Below are 23,202 nucleotides of genomic sequence, written 5' to 3'. Positions count from 1 at the left end.
TAGGTTGATAATTGTTGAGATTTTTGTGATAGGGCTTTGCTAAGAAAGACTATGGGACGTTCTCCTTGCATTAGTAGAGCTCTTTTGCCAACTCTCGACGCATCACATTCCACAATGAACTCTTTAGTAAAGTCCGATAGAGCTAGAACGAGCGCCATTGTCATTACTGTTTTCAGTTTTTCAAAAGCTGTAGTGGCTTCATCCGTCTATCTAAAAGAGTCCTTCTTCAACAAAGAAGTGAGAGAAGCAGCAATCTTGCCATCCCCGACAAAGAAGCGGCGATAATATCTGGTCGGCCCTAAGAATTCTCGCAATCCTATGGTGGTAGTAGGGATCGGCCAAGCGGTAATGCATGCTACCTTTTGAGGATCTGCCGCTACACCTTCCACTGAGATGATGTGGCCTAAACACTCAACTTATGATACTCCCAATATGCACTTGGACTTCTTAATCTTCAGGTGGTTTTGCTTCAACAAATTCAGCACATCCTCCAAATGCCGCCAATGCTCCATTTCAGTCCTACTATACACTAAAATGTCGTCAAAGAATGCCAAGACACACCTTTGCAGTAGAGACAAAAAAATATCATTCATGAGGCTTTAAAAAGTAGCTGGAGCATTGGTGAGACCAAAGGGCATCACCTGATACTCATAGCGCCCGTCCGAAGTCCTATACAGTTTTGTGAACATTCGCCGGGTGAACTCTAATTTGATGATACCCGACCCTCAAGTTAAGCTTGCTGAATATGGTCGCCCCTGCAAGCTCATCCAACAACTCCTCTATAACTGGAATGGGATACTAGTCCTTGACGGTGATAGTATTTAGTGCTCGGTAGTCAACACAAAAATGCCATGTCCAGTCTTTCCTTCGCACCAATAGCACGGGCGATGAGTTAGAGCTATGACTTAGTTATATGAGGCCTCACTCTAATATCTTAGTTACCATCTTGAAGATAACTTCCTTTTGCTATGTGGATACTGATATGGCCTCACGTTTGCCGGTGCAGCCCTCGGGTATAATCTCTATGCGATGATGGTCTATCGTTCACCTTAGTGGCAACTCCTTTAGTTCCTCAAATAGTCCAGCAAATTTATCTAATAAATTAGACAACTCGATGGTAGTATCTGGACTCATTTGAGGCTCATCTCTTGCTGGTCCTTACTGAAAAAGATAGGCCAAATTACTCGCACAAGGCAGCCCCACCATCGGCTGCATCGTTGGAATCGGCGGAGACTGAACGCCATCAAGCCTCACATCTTTGTTTCCTTAAATTTCATCCACATGCTCAAAAAATCAAAAGTGACGGGTCCCAAGTTTTGTAACCACTGAGTGCCTAGGACAATGTTCGCTTCTCACAGACCAATGGATACAAGTTCACAATGATATCGTGTCCCTACACCCATATACCGACCCGGTGATACAAGCTCTCTGCCCTAAGTTTCGTGTCGTCTCCTATAGCAACATCAAACCCCGTTGTCTGTTCAGCGTCCAAGCCCAATCTCCTCACTAATCTCTCATCTAGAAAGTTGTGTCTACTCCTAGAATCAAAGAGGATGTGCAAACAATGCTTTCTAAGAAGTCCGTCCACCCGTAATGTCCTCGGGGCAGAAGTAATAGAATATGCATGCATTGATATTTTCACTTTGATATCTTCCTCCGCACCCTCCTCCACGGCCTCATCATAGACCTCCTCTGAACACTCTCCATCACCAATAACCTCATTTTTCTCCTCGAGACCATCAATGAGCATCACACTCCCGATCGGTTTGGAACACCGATGATCAGGGGTGAAACGTTCATTGCATCAAAAGCAAAGGCCCTTCGCTCTTCGCTCGTCCACCTGGGTAGGTGTGAGAGTTCAAACGGGGGGGGTCTTATGTCTCCTCTGACATCGGAAGAATGTCTCAAAGGTGGTCGTGGTCTAGTACTAGCAGTCGTTGTCTTTGAATTCGCAAAATTTTCAGTCGACGTCTAGGCGCAAACCGCCCATCTCGGTTGCCCCAACTTATTTTCGCTGCCATCTTGAGAGCCTTGTGTTTTTGCTCCATCCTCATGGCCTTCTCAAAGTCCTCCTCAAGAGTGATAGGACAAAGAGCACGAACATTCGCCTATATCTCATCTCATAGCCTTGAAATGAATGTGCTCATCAATATCAATTCAGGACAAGGTGGCAGCAAAATCTTCATATGGCGCTGTCCCTAATTTGCGTGTAATCCTCCTACAAAAGTCAGCCCAACCAGTAAATCCTCCACCATAAATAACCGATCTATACCAATGTAATGCCGGTCCTTGGAGGTGAAAGCTTGCCATTTGGACCTTTGCGTCCTCCGCTGTTACTTGACAATCAAAATATTGCTCCACTTGAAACACCCAATCCGTCGGATAACCACCTTGGAATTTTGGGAAGTCCAAGCGTGTTTTCCCTCGGATAGCATTGTCGGGTTCATGAAAGATCCCTGGTTCAGGTCTAAACCTTTGTGCTTGTTGATCTCTTTATCATCCTCCAAGTGCTAATCCTCTTCATCGACGAAGCGCATCGGTGCCGCATGCCTCTTGGGTTCCATCACCGCTGGTCTTGGGTTGCTTATCGGAGGTAGAGGATGATGTGTAGAATAGGTAAAAGAGGACCATTGACATTAATATGTCACATCTGGATATATGGGGTATCGGTTCGGTGTGGTCCCACCGTTGGTCCATTTTGAGGCACTGATCATTGTCGAGGAGATGACAAAGCTAATCAGTTCATGGCATATTCCTTTAAAGCATTATGATCATTCTGCATTACGTCGGCCCTATGCAGCAATGTTTGAAACATGCCCCTAAGTTCATCTTCCAAGCCCATGTTCACACCCATGGACATTTGTTGACTCGGTCCTACCATGGTCGCTCTAAAGAAATCAGCCTCACGGTTAGGGTTATTGTGGATTGAGTCTTCTCTTGTCAGTGTGTTCTTCATTGATCTCCTTATTAATGTCATCTTCCTTGTTTCCACCATTAATGGAGATCTGAGGTTCGCTTAGCTTTGATACCAATGATAGGTTACGGAACAATTTCTTCAAGATCTAAATTTATTTTAGGAAGCAGTTCACGCAACCGAGGGATAATATTCTCTCGTAGTCAGAAAATTACAAAACCAAGTGGAATTGATTAGTAATTCCTGATCTGTACTTTTCATATTTATGCTCTTCATATATTCGAAATTTAACAAGGACGAAAGCATGATATAGTGCGGATGATGGTGGTGGTAATGGGTGGAGTGGATGTTAGAGTTATAGATGATAATGGAGATGAGGGTGGATGGTAGATGTATTTTAAGGGATAAAAACGAAGGGGAAGAAGTGGTCGAGATCCCAAAGAAGAGGGAGGACTTGATAGACGAGGGAGATTAGAAGTTAGGAGAGACCTTGCCAACGGTAGAGGTAGTAGGTTGGTGAAGAGGGGGGAGAGAGATTTCGGTAGAGAGAAGACAAAGAGGCAAGAAACTAATATTCCAATAGTATTATAATTTCGGCTGCCATCCACACCTTTATAGAGGCTAGCCAACAAGCCAAAATAATAATTAAGTCCATTAGAATTAGGGTTAGTAATTATTATTTTGGCTTGTTGGCTAGCCTCTATAAACGTTCGAACGCACAAAAGATGCTCTCTGTTTTTGCGAACTTGATGCAGATGTTCGAACGCGACCCTTCTGCATTTGAACGTGACCTAAAAAAATTAATTTTAATAAAAATAAATAACTAATGCAATAAGAAAAGACTCTAATAAGGTGTATCACCCTAGTGGAACCTTCGAGGGAGAGAGATAGGTAACCGAAGCAGGACCTCCCAAAAGAAACTGTGATGCTAAATGTTTCAAGTGCCTTGGTTGCGGCCATATTGCATCCGAGTGCCCTAACAAAAGAGTCATGATCATTTAGGAAACTTGAGGAGTAGTGGTTAGTGAGGATGAAACTGACTTGGTTGTAGAAGAAGAAGACTCCAACGAAGTCAACATTGAATATCCCAACGAAGTTGAATTACTTGTAATTCGTCGTTCTTTTAATTTACAAGCTGTAGCTGAAGATGAGTAGTGATAGAACATATTTCACACTCGTTGCACTATTAACAACAAGGTTTCTGTAGTTATTATAGATGTTGCCAATTGTGCAAATGTTGCTTCTAGCATAATAGTGGAGAAACTTGGTCTAGCTAAAACTAAACACCCTCGACCATATAAACTTCAACAGTTGAACAATAGTGGCAAGGTAAAAGTTACAAAACAAGTTTTAGTTCCCTTTTCTATTGAGAAGTTTTACAAGGATCAGGTTCTTTGTGATATTGTTCCAATGAGTGCAAGCCATCTTCTCTTGGGAAGGCCATGACAATACGATCGAAAGGCGATTCATAATGGCTACAAAAATACTTATTTATTTTCCTTGAATGGTAAGAATATAACTTTGGCTCCCCTCAGCCTACAGCAAGTATAGAAAAGTAAGAAGGAGAAAGGGTAAAGGAAAGACAGTTTCTTTATGGGCAAGAAAGAAGTTGAGCAAGCCTTGAATTCTTCATTACCAATCTATCTAATATATCCAAGGAAGTCTCATCTCTTAAAGAAAGCCATACTCTACCCCCAGAAATAGGACTTCTATCTCAGTTTGTTGACGTGTCCCAAGGATGCTAAAGAGCTTCAATGATAAGTGTAACACCCCAAATTTAAAAAAAAAATTTCTCTCTGACTCACGCATGCGCCGAACACGTGCGTCAGCCCCTGCCACTCTGCCCCCCGTTCTCTCTTCTCCTTCTTCTTCCCTTTCCTTTGCCATGCACGCCACCTTCCCCACCTCCTCTATCTCCTTCTTCCCCTCACCGTAGCCATCCCGCCCCCCCTCATCTTCTCCTCCACCTCACCTCTCTCCCTCCCTCGCGGGTTGCCGACGCTGGAGCCGACGAAGTGCCGGAGCCGACGGAGCTCCAAAACCGACGAAGCCGAGCGTGCGAATCATGGTAAGCCTCAACCCCGTTAAATTCGGTAGTTAGTTCCCTCTCGTGATCAACCTCGGCGGTCGACGGCCCCGTGTCCGGCCGCCAGTCCAAGGGCTCCGATGGACGGAGAGAAACCCCCCTCCCTAGGACGGCTTCGGGCCCTTGGTGAAGGGAGGGAGGATGGACTCCCCATGGCCGCCGGCCATGGAGCACAGTCTTCGCCGTCGGGTCCACCGCCTCCCCCATTTTTTTCCCCTTTTCCCCTTTCACTTACTCGTCGGTCTCGTGGCCGTGCCGCCAGCCTCATGCTGCACCGCCGGCCTCGTCACTGCGCCGTCAGCCCTATGGACCTCCCCTCCCTTCCCTCTGTCTCCTTCCTTTGGAAGGGAAGGGCGTGCGAGGGTGGGGGTGGTTTAACCCCCCACCCACACCCCCTGCTGGGCTGCAGCTTAGACCGCAGCCTACGAGACTTGTGGGCTACGGTCCAACCGCAGCCCATGAGCCCTTCTGGTAGTGGGCTGCGGTCAGAACCACAGCCCACAGACTCGCAAGGCCTGTGGGCTACGGGTCAGACCGCAGCCCATGGAGCCCGTGGGCTGCAGTCGAGCTATCTCCTCCTTATCTTCTGAGTTGGGCTTGGGCCCAACCCAATACCCCCCAGCCCAACCCATTACCTTTAGCCTAGCCCATTTGGGGCCATTTGGACCCTATAATCCCGTTTACCTATTTTCCACCTGATTTAATTAGCCTAACCCCCCGTAATGATAATTTAGTATCATGTGAATTTTATGATAACATAGGACTCGCCCTAGGAGACCTTGACTCATGTATTTGCCAAACATAAATGCTCTAATAAGGTAATTAATTCTATTAGTTCGCTAATCTTACGTATGGCATTACTTGCATGAATTAATAGGATTAACACTGCGTGAGGAGGATTTTGGGATTCCGGAGTAGCCAGCTAGCTGACGAGATTTACCATACTGTGGAGACCCCCTAGGCGAGTAGAGTTATACAAATCTAGAATAATATAATTACAGTCATTATACCTATCATGACACTGTAGGAAATGTCGGTATTAATGCATGCATTTAGTACACCATGTTATATCTTTACATATACAGTATTGATAACTTGCTCATCATAATATTATGAGAATGTTAATGTAGCATAAGCATTAGTGTGATAATGCTCTACATGTATCCTGTATGGTATACTCTTGCATAGATGTATATTTGTTGTGAATATAGAATGTAACGATCATGATGACTATGACATACTTTATACAGTTATAGACACTACACCACTTCCACCTATCATTAGTAGTCGGATTCTGACTAGGCAATACCCTTACTCACTCAGCCTAGGGTTAAGGGTAGAGTGTATATTATATGACTATACTATTAGCGGCCTACACCTGAGGTCGAGAGCCTGTGTGGCATTCAAGTAATTATACTGTATAGTCAGGACTAGATTATGATGATAGAAGAACATAATTGTGAGGTGGGGCGTCTGTTGATGAGCCGAGGGCTCCCGATTCTCCCGCTGAGGGCGGTGATGATTTAGAGAGAGTAAGATATGGGCTTATGACCGGGGTCCCTAGTCTGATGGCCACAGACAACCAGTCACTTGTAGTGTCGCCATACACGTGTAGGTAGCATTACCGCTAGATGTGTATATATCCCCCCTCGATGTATGAGATGATGGATGATTTTTTCTTGAGAGTATTTACCTTGTGTGGTGAATAGCTCGGTGAGCGATGATAAGTATGATTAATGCTTTAGTAGGCATAAGATGACTAAACTTCTCTTTTATTGCTATACATGACATGTAAACACTATGATTGAGATTGTACAAATAAGAGATTGCATCAAGCTTCATATCTGTGTGGACTTATCTTGATACGTTAGGAACTAGCATGTTCCAAGATAGTGACTGATAATCTTTATCGATTGTATTGATTTAGTAACTCATGTTAAGCCATCTCAACAAGTATATTGTTATTGCTAGCAATTATAGACATACCATGCATATACACATGCGATGTCATTATTTTAGATGGTATGGATCCTACTCGCTGGGCTGTAAGCTCACCATCTCTTGGTGGCATTATTTCAGAGCTAGGGGATGCAGGTGCGGGTAGCGAGGAGTAGCTGCCTTTTTTTCAGTGTGTCTTTTAGTTGTATTAAGCCCCTGCGAGGGCGTTATGATTGATGATGTATTTTGGACTTTAGTATTGTATTTTGGATGTATATTTGGAAGGCTTATTGTGGCTTGTGGAACTTATATTCGGACTCTTATGGTTGAGTTTAATTATGGTGAATTTGTGCTGTTGTATGCCTTGGGAAATCCTTGTATTGACAGGTCATGTGATGCACCACGTGGGGAGATTTACCCACGCGGTTTACACGTGTATTTGGAGGTTTGGGTGTTTCAATAAGTCACTAAGTTTTTGGAGAAAGGCTATGTCTATGAATCAATCAACCCTTATTTAGTACTAGCCCTTCTAGTACCAAAGAATTATGATAGCTTGAGGATGTGTACCAAACTTGTTGGGAGTTTCATGCTCATCGACGGCCTTGAGGATGAGGAACCTAATGTTGCTAAAGAAGAACATTGAGAGGAACCCATGGAAGAAGACTTGGAGGGAACATTCAAGCGGATATTTTCCTTCATCCATATTCTAGAAAGCCTGGTTGAAGACCTTATGGGTGAACAGGTACCATAAACAGGTTCATCAAGTCGTGTGCACATTCTAGTTGATTCTAGGAGTACACATAATTTCTTGATGAGCAACTGGTTAGGAGGATTGGGTTGGAAACCGAGCCAACCTCTAGATTTGATGTGGCCATTGGAGACGACACGAAACTACTAGCTGAGAGCATATGTCGTTGTGTCGTCAAACGGGTGTAAGGACATGATATTTGTAACGCCCCCGCCTGGCACGCACAGTGCACGCGACAGGTTGGGCGGAGCCCGTCACGCACAGATACACGCTTATGCACATGTAATCATGACATCATCAAAATACTCACATAATTCAACACCAAATAAATTATATTAATCAACCAAATAAACTTGTTAACATCTAAAAATCCAAGTTCACAATAATATATACGAGACCACTACCTAATCTGGCAGGACTCACACAGGCTACAACAAACAATCAAGATACAGCTAGACAACTGCTACACGAATACTCTATAATTTGCATATACTATACAAATCATCATATGATACAATAAGGTACAAATATAACAAACAATGATACAACTTAATGTCTGGTTAAACTATCTTCTATACCGCTTCACGTCTATAGCTCACCTCATCCTTGCTTTAAAAGATCTCATCAAGATATCTCAAGTCGCTATCACGTATCATAATATCTAGGGCGTTAGAAAAGAAATAAAGAGAGTCATGAGCAAAAGACTTAGTGAATAGACCTTACCCTGAATCAGTAATGCCAAACAGAGAGTAAATCATGTACTGGATAGTATGAATAAGAAAGCAGCATGATGCCATGGTATGAGCATGTCTATATGTATCCTCAATGACATATATATGAATGATATCAATTCTCATTAATGAGCATATTATATCCTCAACAAAAAAATGTATCACATGATGAAATTACAATATAACCTCACCGAATATAGCAACATATCATGTATAACAATTATAATCCAATGATACTAGTCATACCATGATGCATGCCAACTCCTAGATAATCGTATATATCAGAGGCAGATATAATCCACATATCTCTCACTATCATAATAATCCATCTCAACTCTGAATATCATCCACCATGCTAGACAAGGGTACCCGGCCCTAAATTTGATACACATCATGTCACATGCTCAGAGCATACCCTGTCATACGCTAAGAGTATCTCTGGAGATAAATCATACCCTGCCATACACTAAGGGTATCTCAGAAGAAAGTAATCATACTCTGCTATACGCTAAGGGTATATCAATGATAGTTGTACCCTGTCATACGCTAAGAGTACAACCATCAGCCATCACCATACTCTGCCATACGCTAAGAGTATGTCCAGTACCAGTCTGGACCAAATACCGTTCTAGCCACCACATCACATCACATCACATACACATGTATTTTTATGATTTCCTATACATGATAGATCATATGCATATCTAGTACTACAACAAATCATGCAACTCAGGAATTTAGGTGGTGAAGAAGCTAAGAGAAAAATGATGCAATGCCTACTCCAACCATGTATCTAACACATGCATACTCCTACTAGTCTATTACGTGCATACTCATCATAGAGATCATCCCGTCATAAAACCATAACAGTATGGTCGTCTCCAATCATCTCTATATATCACCAATGTACTCATATTCCAGATCAGCCTAATCAAATACATGATAAAATATGCTTGACTGAAATCATCTCGATATAAAGTTATATACATAATATATAATATATCATAATTTGAGAAAGGCGTCTAGGGGATAAGACTACTCACTATCTGATCAAAAGACACAAACCACGCATCTCTCACGTCCATCAGTTAACCGAGTGATACTCAACGCTAGCAAGGTCCACGGGGTCTCAAATAAGGGGTTCGGGGTCTAAAAATATTTATGCAGCATGTAGTCATTCATCTAATTAAAATCCATTCATGTGATATATGATGATTTAGAAGGTTTTAGAATTTCTACTTATCTTTATAACTGGCTAGATTTTTAATTATGAATAAAAATAAAAAATAGATAAAACCTAATTATAATTAAATTATATCTTGATTAATTAGGGACTATGTAGTCATTACTTTATAAAATAATAAATAAATACATAAGCCGATTATTTTATTTGTTACAAAATAATAATGTATAATAAATTATTAGAATTATTTAAAATGTATCTCATAAAAATATTAGTATATAAATTTGATAATTATAATTCACAAATCTATATATTAATCTAATAGAGATATAAATAAATAAATATAAGTATTACCTATATTTATACCTAATTAATCATTAGTTATACAAATTATAATTAATAATAATTATATTGAAGAAAATCTAATATTATTAAAATAGTTAATGTCTAAATAATGTATTTGCATTAATTAAGAAGAAAAATACCTAAATAAATAACATAAATAAAATAATTAATTAATAAATGAATTAAATCTGCCATCAGTGCTGGGCTAGGCCTAGCACTGTCTACCTGTGCAGAAAGAAAGAGAAGGAGCTGAGAAAGAAAGAAAGAAATAAATAAAGAAAGAAGAAGAAGAAGAAGAGGAGGAGGAGAAGAGGAAGAGAAGAAAGAGAGGAGGTGAGGGAGGAGGTTGTGAACCCGGGCCGGTGGGGAGGGCACCGACCGCTACTGGCCAGCCAGCTGCCTGCCTCTCGCCGGCGGCTCGACTCCGATGAGCTCGAGCTCTGCCAAGAGAGAGAGAGAGAGAGAGAGAGAGAGAGAGATAGAAAGAGAGAGAGAGAGGAAGAGCTTCTCACCAGCGGTGACGGCTTCGGGAAGGTGGCGGCGGGCCGACGTCGGCAACGAGGAGAGGAAGGAGTGCAAGAGAGAGTAGAGTGAGAGAGTGACCGAAAGGGAGATAGAGAGAGAGATTTAAAGAGAGAGAGGGAAGGCGGTGGGGGGTCTTGGCAGTCGTTGCGGCGGCGCTGGGGCCCTTCGTGGCCAGCTAGCCGCAGCCGGTTGGCTACGGCGACGCGAGGGGGTGCGTGGCACGCTCCCCTCCTGCCACTGCATGGCACAAGGCCGACCACACTGTGGCTGGCCACGTCGTGCCATGTAAATAGATTTTTTTTTTTGGGTTTGGGTTGTTACAATATTACCGTGGATTCATATCCATTAACACTAAGGGGAGCAGATGTGGTGCTACGTACTATATGTCTACAAAGCCTAGGGTCTATCACCTTTGACTTCTGGAGCATGTGGATGAAATTTAAACGAGGAAACTGAGAAGTGTAGTTCAATGGAGTACGATCACTATCGAGCCCTTCCTTGCAAGGGCTATCTTGCATGTCAAATATGGGAAGATCGCTGCCCCACTCACAGCCCTATTGAAGAAGGATTATTTTAGATGGACAGACAAGACAATGGTAGTGTTTGAAGAGTTAAAGATAGTGATGACGACACCCATTCTAGCTCTTTCGGACTTCACAAAAGAATTTGTTGTGAAATGAGATGCATTTGGCATAGGAGCTATACTTATACAAGGAGGATGGCCCATAGCCTTTCTAATCAAGGCCTTGTCTGCAAAGTCCCAATAGTTATTGACACGAAAGGGAAATGCTCACCATAATTCATGTGGTGACAAAGTGGAGACCCTATTTGATTAGTAGGTTTATTATCCAATCCGATCAAAGGAGCATTTCTTACTTCATGGGACCGAGATTATACCACTGTTCATTATCCAATCCGATCAAAGGAGCCTTCCTTACTTCATGGGACTGAGAATATACCACTGGCACAACCAAGGTGGGTCACCAAGCTATTGGATTATGACTATGGGATCCAATACAAGAAATGAATAGAGAACCAAGTGGCGGATGCATTATCACGCCAACTTGATACCACTGCTCTTGTAGCTTTTTAGGTCATTCTTTTCCTTCCCTTGAGTAGCTAAGGAGGGCCAGAACTCTTGATACAAAGGTAAATGGGCTTTTGTAGTGGGTGTTAGTTGACCAAGAAAATCATTCAGAGTTGGAGAACCATGATTGATTACTGTTGGAGGAGTTGGTTAATATAGCACTTCCACAACACTCTGGAAGCTCTTCATGAAGGCATGTTGAAAACCTATAAAAGGCTAGCCTAGAGCTGCACTTGGGCTAGAATGCAAAAGGAGGTGAAGACCTTTGTTCGAGCACGTCAAATTTGTCAAAAGGTGAAATCCTCCACCTTCACTAGTCTTGTTCAGCCCCTAACAATACCAAATCTCATTTGGGAGGATATTTGTATGAATTTTGTAGATGGCTTACCACAAATACATGGGTACTCTTGTATATTTGTAGTGGTTGATAAGTTGAGCAAGTATGTCTATTTTTCAGTGCTAGAACACCCCCTTTACGGCCAAGATGGTGGCTAAAATCTTTGTCGGAGACATCACAAAGCTCCATGGCATGCTCCAAACTATTGTTTCAGATTGAGATCGAGTCTTCATGATACTATCTCCTCTTAAAAGGGTTGATCTGACTCACAAATAGTTTTTGGTAGAAATTTGCATGGAGTTTTTGAGATATATTCCTATGGATCTAACCGTTGGATTGACATGAAATTTTGCTATGTTGTATCCCTGTGAAGGAGCTTTTTAAGGAATATAATTTCACTAGAATCAGATGGCTAGACCTAGAGATATCATCAAAATAGTGTATAAAGATCGAAAGATCTAAGGAATTGAGATCTATGGGTGGAGGCACATACTCTTAGGTGAAATATGGTGGTGATAAACCAGCAATAATGAGGTGGCACTGGTAGGGTTGATGGAGATGGAAGGTTACGGATAATAGACGGGGTTAATGTGACGGTAAGGAGAGTAGAAGAAGAGGGAAAAGAGGGCCTTCCGGGTCTAAGGTGGTATGTCAGTTGGTGGGGTTTGAGGCGACATAGCCAAGGAAGGAACAGGGAGAAGGAGAGGAGAATAATGGTGGAAGAACTCTATTTCATTCAATAATGACAATAAAGGTTGCCTTTCACATATTAACCTAACCAGCAAAACAAACTAGAAATAATCCTAAAAAAATGCATTCTCGCCGAGTGCATTCGAACAAGGTTGGGGTGTGTTTGAATGGGATAAACACATTCTTTGTATTTGCAAACACATGTAGGCGTTGGATCAAGCGTTTGAACGTGACTTTCCCGCATTTGAACGGGCAAATTGCATTCTTTATATTTGCAAACGTATGTAGGCGTTCGAACGCAACTTCTCTGTTTTTGAACGCGACATCTAGAACTTTTATTTTTTAAAAACAAAAGTGATTCCGCTCGATACAACTAGGGTCCAATCCTAGTCGTATCACTTCACTAGCAACTTTTGGACGAAGTTTTACATACTAATGGACACAATTAAACCTCAATTCGGCCTACCATCCATAAACTAATGGCCAAATTGAGGTAATCAATCGAGGCATCAAGCAGTATCTCTGATATTTTGTAGGTGAGCAGCTAAAACGATGATTGGAGTTATTACCATAGGTAGAGTTATTATTATTTGAGATGGTGTATGGATAGATGACACTGGTATTGCATACTTATGATCCAATAGCCTTGTCAGATCAAATAGAGGTGGACTTCGCTTGGATGGACCGAGACGAGACACTTAGGTAGTTGCATGCATATTTGAAGATAGCTTAAAACCGTATGAAGTAAGTCTGACCAAAACCATCCTGAGCACGAGTTCAAAGTCTGCGGCATGATTTTTGTGAGTGTGCAACCATATTGTCAAGTGATTTGGTAATATAGAGGGTTGGTCCAATTGGCTCCAAATTGGAGCTACTCGAGATCCTGAGTGCACCTGGTGTTCCACGTATCCTGCTCAAGGAAAAGATAGGTGTAAATCTTCCTTGAGCTTGAGAATGAGATTGAGATGACGGAACCGGTTTGTATGCTAGCTAGAAGACATTGTCAATATGGGCCTAGATTAGAGACAAAAATTCTGGTTGAGTGGCTTAGCAAGCTGCCCAATGAGGCAATGCGGAAAATAGAGATGGTTAATTATAAATAAGAAGATTGTTTACGAAGAGGAGGGTTTGGCGAAAGAAAGATGGGGGGCCCTATATATTGTGATAGTGTTTTCCCAATTTTACATCTTGAGGGTAAGGTAGGGGAAGTGTGGTAGGCTGATACAGACTAATTTGATTTATCCCTTAGTTAGAAATTTAATTGCTTACGACTTGAATATTTTAGGAGTTTATTTTCAAGAAATAAGTGTCATCGACCTAAAGTGTTCGAACACCCCCAAACTAGCATCCAAACGCCCCTAGATTGACGTTCAAACACCCTAGCCTAACATTTAATATAGGATTATTCAAATCATGTTTCCTTGTTATTAGGATAGGTGAATTCTTATGAAGATCCATCCTCAGAAAGAACCAAACATGATAATTTTGCATCATTTGGCTCGAGTAAGAATCAAAGAAATAACACAAATAAACCCATAAAAAATATATACATAATACAATAACGCATATCAGCCAGTTAGGGCCTAAGGCATCCGAACACCCCACTCGGCATTCAAACAGCCTAGCCCCACAATCAGTCAGGGCTTAAGGCGTTCAAACACCCAACACTGAGTTTGCTTTGTATTTGAGTTCAGTTTACCTTATATTAGGTCTCTTTAATGTTCTTAGGACATGTGGCTAGCTTATAAATATGTGTCTAGACAGCCTCTTTGAGATCATTACATTTTTGGATTAAATCCTATCTCTCCAAAGTCTCCCTATCTTGGTCAATCTCTCTCAAACCCTCTAACTTTCTTTCTCCCTTAATTCTCTCAACTTTTCTTAGATCCCTTTTGTCTGATCGTTTCCCTCAATACTTGAGGCCAACCCACTTCTCCTCCTTTGTCATATCACTCTTAAGGAGGCCCAATTGCCTATAGATGAATGCAAAAGAGGGGTTAGCATTCTTGAATACATAGTTGCTGCTCTCTTTCTAGAAATGCGGGGTTGCCTAGGGCTCTCGAACCACTTATATGGATGTAGCTTTTGAACATAGATTTTGAAGACATCTTTCTAACTGATACACTTAGTTAGGATATTTTTTTATTGCATTAGTTATTTATTTTCATTAAAATAAAATTTCTATAGGTTGCGTTCGAGCGCAAGAAGGGTCGCGTTCGAACGCCCTTGCGAACGCCTGCATCAGGTTCGCAAATACAAATAATGCATATTGTGCGTTCGAACGTGGTCGGGCGAGTTCGAACGCCTGCGTTCGAACACCTATATTGCGTTCGCACATATAAAGATGGAGCTTTTTGAGTGCCTTCGAATGCGATCGACGGGAATCCTCTAGAATTAGGGTTTCATATTATTTTAGGACTTGTTGGCTAGCCTCTATAAATATGTGGATGGCAACCAACTTCATTATGCTATTAGATTATTAGTTTCTTGTCTCCTATCTTCTCTCTAAACTCTTTCCCTCCTCCCTTTTCACCATCCTTCCACCTCTACCGTTGGCAAAATTTCTCCTAACTTCTAATCTCCCTCGTCTGTCGAGTCACCCCTCTTCCTTGGGATATCGACCACTTCATTCCCTTCGTCTACATCCCTTAATCACATCCACCATCCACCCTCATCTCCATACACATCCATAACCCTAACATCTACTCCACCCGTCACCACCACCATCACCCACATTCTTTCATGTTTTTATCCTAGTTGTAGTTCGAATCTGTGAATGGTGCAAATATGAAAGTTGTAGATCAAGAAGTTACGAATTTAATTCACTTGGTTTTATAATTTTATAACTACCGGAGAATATCTGACAAATATTTTCCTACAGTTACACGAACTGTTTTTCCAATAAATTTAGATCTTAAGGAATTGTTCCGTAGCGGATCTTTGGTATAAAAACCCATCACTAACATATTCCCATGGGTTTCAAAAAGGGAGAGGAGTCATCACCAATTATAACTCTCAAAAATATATTGTATTAATCTTATAGAAAATCTAAAACATGATGAATATGATTTGGAATTACTTTCTAAACTTAAAACTTATAAAGAAATTTTATAAATCAATATTAAGACTCCAATTGATAAATTAAATTATATAAAAAAGGTCAATTACTTTTCAAATGCATATATTACATATAGAATATTATTAATCATATATGTAACAGTAACCTTTGTAAAACGAAGTTTTTCAAAATTAAAATTCATAAGCTCATATTTGAGATCAATAGTGTTGCAAGAAAAGATTAAACAGACTAGCAATTTTATCAATCGCAAAACTTGAACTAGAAATCTTTTGCATCTCAAGAAAGATGCTCTATGGATTCAAGCTCGGTAGTGCAAAACGAGCAAATGTTGGAGGGGCCCACCAGGTTGCATCAATTAAATGAATTTCTTCAACATGGGGTTAGCACTTAGCAGTAACACAGCTCCCGACAAAGTTCCCAAAACTTGCGCATTGATCTTGCAGGAGAGCCCACCTTGAGCTAATAAATACATATTACAATTGCGATAGTGGCCAAAAGAGGCGAAATTCTTTTTGAGTTGGAAAGTGAGTTTGTTATCTTCTTTGAGTTGGAAAGTGAGTTTGTATCTTCTTGAGTTGGAAAGTAAGTTTATAATCTTCTTGAGTTGGAGAGTGAGTTTGTTATGTTGTCGTTCACATAATATAACAAAAGGTATTCCCATAAAGAAGGACATGTTTGCCTTTAGATTCAAAACATCTCTATTGATATGCATAGTAATTAGATACAAATTTTTACAACAATCAGCATGCATAGTTATGCAGATTGGAGTAAGAGAAGTTAGTAGGTTCTGGAAATATCAGTCTATAGCCTGAATATCTGAAAATAAAGCAGGCGTATCTCTTGAGGACATTACGAATTAGGATATGCTCGAACAACATCAACAATTGGAGATCGACAGATAGGACATTTTCCACTGCTCCATTGCAACTCATAGGCACATTTAAAACAAGTACACATATGTCCACACCTAAAGAGATCACAATGCTAATTCATTAGTAACACTAAGAGGTTTAACAAGCATATGTCGACTAATGTAGGTAAATCATACAAGTGATGGAATTTAAGCTTTACGCATAGATATATCATTTATAAGTTACAACAGTATGCATATTTATAACCAAGAAATGCCATACATAAGTTACTAATTTATGAGAGATATAATATTCGTACACAAACTAGTGATAATGAGTTGTACCTGTAGAGCAGCGAATCAACTTGCATTCCATAGCAGATGCAACAGCTGTTTTTCTTTCCTGCTGCCAGATTGAAATAACTTGAGGCATTTCCCATTCGAACTGTCACAAGAAGCAAGGATGGACTTCACAGTTTCACAGAAAATAAACATGCAGCAACATATGCTTAAAAAAGAGGACGACCAATCTCTTTACAGTGTGAAACAAACAGTGTAAGACGCTTATTATGAAAAGACTGCACCACATCTCTAAAAGAAACTGCAACTCTGCATGTCCAGTCTGATGATTACAATACAGTTGAATGCTATTCTTTGATTCTTATCAAACTAAGATTATTCAGAAAATGAATTTCATCAGAAGAAATTTTAACAACATATACGGCATGAACAATCTTTAATCATGTCAATTACTTCACCACACATCACATATGCTATCTTAGCTTGCTGCTTTCAGCAACATCAGATACTGAGAATTACTTGAGTATAGATTTCAGACATTAACTTTTTTGTACTGAAGTATAAGATTACTTTAAGGATACAATTATCTCAAAAAAAAAAAAAAAAAAAGATTAACTAAATGTACAAGTTCTGTTTAAGTCTCCAAATCTCACGCTCCAGAACAGCATCTGGATCTTGAATGATCACCATATCAAGTTCCTAGCAAAATCCAGCATACTATCTTTTCATATAATATTTTCCTTGTTTGAATGAAACACCATACCAAACTAGTATTTACTTCTGCATACAACTTGTGTCTCACGAAGCATGATGTAGGCATCATTATGGAATATTGTAAATGTTTATCTTGACCCATAGTTCCTAGGAAAGTATTAGATCACCTAAAGTCCACAAGAAATTGGTGTCCTGAACTTATGTAGTTAATTCACTAATGGAACCATTACTAGTACATATTTTTCTCTCATTGCAGCAATATCCTTTAGAAAGTAGAAATTTGACATTAAACTCATAAAACAAACAGATTTTTAGTTTGGCAATGCATTTGTACACCGATCATGTTAAATACTCAGCAATAAATATATGTTAAACATTAGAACTTAAAGACCTGCTTCTCGAACAGCATCGCAAACCTCTTGCTTAATAGAGTACTGCAGCTTTTCCTGCCAATCCATGCAACTCTCTAATGACTTTCGTAGTTCTGTTATGTCGTGATGAATCCTTGTCATATCACTTCTTAAATCATGCATAATTTCTGTGTCCTAAAACATTAGAACATCGTTTGGCACGTCAGAAATAAGAACTTTTAAGATAAAATATAATATAGTGATTCAATTTGTTAGCAATATGATAAAATAAAACATACAAGAAAATTCTGGGATTCATGTGGTTGAATAGAAGTATGTCTCCAACTGTCAGGATGCTGGATTCTCTGGTATCTAAATGGTACCAATGAAGATGATGCACATGGATCTTGATCAACAATCTGGAATTCATTATTTTGCCTCTGTAAAGGTTGTGTTTCATAGTCTTCTGCAAAATTGTCACCAAAATGTTCTTGTCCTCGTCTGTGTAGAAATGACAGGACCAATAGGTTCATTTTGTCACGGAAGTCACTTGCAAGGGAGGTAGAAACCCTTCTTCTGCAAAAAAATCAGCAGGAGTAAATTAGTATAGACAATCAGAGCCGAAAAGGCACTCTATTCCATCAAAATGGTGCTCTTGGTTAAAACAGAAAGCGACATTTATCTAGACTATGATGCTGACTATGTATCAGGAGGGTGATTTTTGACTCTTTAGTTTCCTTCATGAACAGATGTGTAGCTTAAACTTCTGCTAATTCTTTAGGTAAATTGGTTCCTGCAAATTATACACTAGGCAAGTACATGAGCACCAATGAAACTGCATGTGCCCATACATACTAAATGAGTTATGTAGTAAATTATCTGAGTAAAACAACAAAAAAAATTGCCTCTGACTAAATAGCATACTAACAACAAAACTGAAATAAAAAAAAAGCTTCCCCCTTTACGGTACCTGATTTTAAAAGCTCTTTGCAGATCAGTAAAATTATCATAAACAAATATATCTCTGAGTGTGAATGTATAAAGTGAACTATGTATACCTCTCCAGAAGATCTCGGATTTCCATGTTGTTTGATAAGTCATCAAAAACATCATGATACAGAGTTTGTCCACTGAGGCCCAATCCTCTCCAAGAATTGGGAGAATCACATAACCAGGGACGATCGTTATTCCCAACCTGTTCATAGGATTCAAGTTCCTCTGTTACAATTTCTCCTTGCCAACCAGGAGAAATGGAATTCACGGATCTCTGCCAATCAATGCTGCTCATCCATAAGTTCCTTTCATCCCAAGAACTATCAGGACTGTGGCTTCCTTCTTGCCCGTCACTTCTAGAATGTGGAGAGGTCATTTCGGGCGAGCCTGCCAGATCTCTTGAAGAAACAATTTCTGCATGATGATCGTTATCAGTCCTTATCTGATCAGTTGATTGGGGATAGCCTGAGCCTTCAGATTCATGTACACTACTTAAACTTTCCTCAACCGGTACAGCATTATCACTCTGCTGTACTCCAAGGTTGAATTTCTGCCTGTTGTTGATAAAATAGATAATAAGGTTATGAATAGCTCAACCAAATAATCAACACACCTGATATGACAATTACAAATTTTATATTGTTCCGTCATTATTATATGAATGATGAAAACTATTTCAAAGAACCAGGAAAAAATAAACTATATATCCAATTGCTTCACTGATGTTGCTCTGGACTATGATACCTAAGAATACGGGACACAAATATGATAGGAACATGGGGATACGACAAAATAAATAAATAAAAACATTATATATATTATTGATATGTTTAAATTCTAAACATATAATATAGATACACAAGCATGCATAAATTATTCACGAGAGAAATAAAATGTATATGATACCACAAAGCCAAAAAATGATAATACTAATATGTGACAATATAATTCAATATTATGAGAACAAATAAGTAACTACCATTACTTAACTATAGTGAATGGCATAGGCAAAATCTATGATTTTACAATAATATGCATTAATATTTATTTTCTTGGATGCACTAACTTGTGATTGTTGCATTATATTTCTATAGCATATGCAGGAAATTCCTCTAATAGATAATTTTTATTATAAACCTTTTATAACATATGAAAAATCTTATATCTAAAAAGTATTTCAAGAGTGTCCAAAAATGTCTAAGAAGTATTCGAATTTATTCTATAATTTCTTAAATATCAAATATGTTGTATAAGTGTCCAACACATGTCTACGAAGTGTCCGATGAGTGTCAGTGTCCAACAAGTGTCAGACACAAACACGACATGCTATTTAAAGTGTATGTGCTTCATAGTATGACACCAATGAGAAAAATATAGTTATTTTTTATTTATTTTTTATTTCCTTTTATTTGGGGGCTCCAATAAAGAACATAATCAGGATGACAAATTAACTCTACTAAATAGAATATCCAGATTAAAATAAAATTTCTCAAGAAATGTTCCAAATGTTTCAGTTTATGAGTAAGGACAATCCAAGAGAACAATTGTTGTCCACAGAAGAATAGGTAACTAGGAGTTATTATACAATGGTATATGACGCAGAATAATACCTTAAAAACGAGATTGTAGCTGCGTTCTGCAACTGCTCTTGCTTTAGTGTTTTTGATGGATTTCTTACTTCATATTGAACTGCCACTTCTTGTTTTAGGAACCTGAGTCTGAGCATTGACTGCAGAAAATGCATAGAGATCATCAGTAAAAGCTTCATTAATATGCAATTAAGATTCATGTAGAGAACGAATCTGGTGCACAAGATTGTTTCTGACTGAAAGGCTTTGAAATGAAAAGCCTATCTTCTTGTCCAGTTAATATCGCCTACTAGCGACTCTTATTGGTCTCTGATCAATCATGAGAATTTAAATCAGTTTAGTTAGATGAAAAACTACAACAATCTGCTATGAATTTAAATCACGTTTTGTATCACTGGTATTGGCTATATTTCATAAGGACTGTATGTATATGTTCTTTTGTTTCACATTTTAAGTACTGTAATTTGATGTCAAAACATTACAAAAGCAGCATTTCCATAGAAACAGAAGTTTCCATCAACTGCAAGAGATGATGTAGAAAGAAACTTGAGGCAAAAAGCCTTGATAGAGTGTTCTTTAATCAGAAATAAACTCAGAAGCACGATAAATGTAAGCAAATGATGTATATATGCAAGAGATAACCAATATAGATAAGAATAGTTATTAAAAATTATGGGCAGCATATTCTAAAATAAGATCCTATCCAAGAAGAATCTGCATGCTAAATTTAATATTGTAGTTTTAGCTATAGATCATAAGACCAACTCATGGTTATGATGACTATGCATGACATTATTTTTGAACAGAAAGAAGGCTATAATAGCAATAGAACAGAATAAGAAATCCAGCTATTGAATATTTGGGAGCATTTTATTACATGATCAAATGTTACACCAACAAAGATACATAAAACTATCCATCACTTCCTCTCCAATCTAGATTACAAAGACATCACGTTATAAAATCAGCCTAACAAAGAATTAGAGACAAAGTCAAATTCACATTTCACAACATTAAACAAAAATTCAAATGCCCATAACCTCAGAGAGGAATTCATTTAGATTGTAAGCGACCTAATCATTTAATCAAATTCATAGATTGAACATAAATAAGATAACTATTTGGACATAGCTCACCTTAAGGCGGCCACGGTATGAGAAACGCGACACTGTCTGACGCTCAACCAAATCCTTCAGCTCCCTTTTCCTATCCTGTTCCATTCTTGCAACCAACTCTTCGATTTTCCTCCGCCCCCGCACCCTCTGATGCTTCACCACAGGCAAGCGCGTTGTACTGACACTGTCCTCATTAACCGAGCATAGCAAATTCTCCCTTATCAAGCACTCATTCTCATTGCTTTTGGTCTTATTCGCCGATGTGAGCATCTTGACAATGCAGCCGACACGGCCATGCTCACCCTCACCTGATGAAGAATTATGCACAGGCTCGCTGAACGCCGCCGTTGTTGAATCGGAGTCCCAGAAATCCTCATTGCAAAGTTCAAAATTCCTCGTATGCTCCTCGGTGACGAACGTGGGGGAAGAGGACGGCGACGCCGCATTAGTGTTTGCCGAATTGCCTCCGCCGCTGGAGGCATGATGCGTGGGAGTGCTCCCAGCCTCCGCCTCAAGCTCCCGCCACATCTGTATCAGCGACGAGGCGCGAACGTTCGGCGGGAGATCGACACCGCTGCCACTGCAAGAAGCGTTTGCGCTTACGGTGGACGTCTCAGAGAGCGCGGGGGACGTCTCGCGGAGGAAGGACGCGGCGCGCGCCGCGACGGGCTGGCTAGAGGTGGTGAGCGCGGAGAGCTCGGCCTCGTAAGCCTGCCGCTCGATGGTGGTGATCATCTCCCGCGCCTGGCGCGCGGCCCAGCGGTCAAGGATCTGCGACTGCGGCTTCTTCGCGTTGCCGCGGGAGCTTGCGTCGTCGAGGATGCAAGAAGAGGAAGAGGAGGAGGACGCGCTCCGCGAGAAGGTAGCATTGGGGGCATCCTTCGAACTGGTCAACGAGGTTGACGTCGAGGAGGAAGTCGAGGGGATGGGAACGTGCGGGTTCTCCCGGACGAGGATCTTCTTGAGGCTGCTGGTGTGGGACCCGAAGACGGAGAGGCGGTGGGGGTCCCGCCAGTCCTCGCGAGGCATGCTTGCCACCGAGGATGCCATTGTGGAGGTACGGCGGGGAAGAGGATGGGACGATGAGGGTAGGGTGTTTTTGTATAGGAGGCCGGTGGTGGGGCTACATTTTGGTAATTTATTACTATTCTAAGCGGGCTTAAAATGGGAGGGGGAAGGAGGGAAACGCCTGTTTTGGGGCAATGATGGTAAAAAGTAACCGTTGGGGATGGGTTAAATTTGGTAACAGGGGAAAAGGGGAACGGATTTGTTACCGACACTGCCTTTGACAACCAATAAATCGGTTTGATTCGTTTAATTTGTCGGTCACTAGAGAGAGAGAGGATTGAATGAGATTTGGGCCTGCGTTTTCTTAATTTATAGGGATGGAAAAGATTGGCGACTTTTAGACCAAGCTAGCCCTCCCAAAAGTTATTCAAAACTTAAATATGAAATCGGGTGGTTAAAAAACTGTTGATTTTTTTTTTCGAAAGAATGTCCGTAGACCGATTTTATAAGAGTTAAGAAAGATTCTAGCTGCTCCCCTGACCAAGTTTTAGAAGTCTTGGAGCGAAGAGCATACTGGGCCAAATTGTGGGCAAAGAGATTGTTATATCTGCTAGTAAAAT

General features: G+C 40.3%; 1 protein-coding gene across 2 annotated transcripts; it reads right to left on the bottom strand.

Moving 5' to 3' along the window:
- Positions 1-16,320: 16,320 nt before the first annotated feature.
- Positions 16,321-22,785, bottom strand: LOC140759078 (uncharacterized). 2 transcript variants are annotated; one of them, XM_073095543.1, is made up of 7 exons: positions 21,596-22,785; positions 20,481-20,599; positions 18,936-19,424; positions 18,177-18,453; positions 17,944-18,072; positions 16,859-16,958; positions 16,321-16,630 (listed from the first exon to the last, which is right to left on the bottom strand). In XM_073095543.1, exons 1-7 carry the CDS (start codon positions 22,622-22,624, stop codon positions 16,404-16,406), a joined length of 2,370 nt encoding a protein of 789 aa, XP_072951644.1. In that variant the 5' UTR covers positions 22,625-22,785; the 3' UTR covers positions 16,321-16,403. The 2 variants fall into 2 exon arrangements, with proteins under 2 accessions (XP_072951644.1, XP_072951645.1); XM_073095544.1 differs by having other exon boundaries at positions 16,381-16,630; positions 17,919-18,072; positions 21,596-22,780.
- Positions 22,786-23,202: the final 417 nt, after the last annotated feature.

Source organism: Typha angustifolia, chromosome 4 (assembly GCF_048772165.1).
Source record: "Typha angustifolia cultivar Huaian chromosome 4, ASM4877216v1, whole genome shotgun sequence".
Classification (NCBI taxonomy): Eukaryota; Viridiplantae; Streptophyta; class Magnoliopsida; order Poales; family Typhaceae; genus Typha; species Typha angustifolia.
This window is presented reverse-complemented; position numbering and strand designations above follow the sequence as displayed.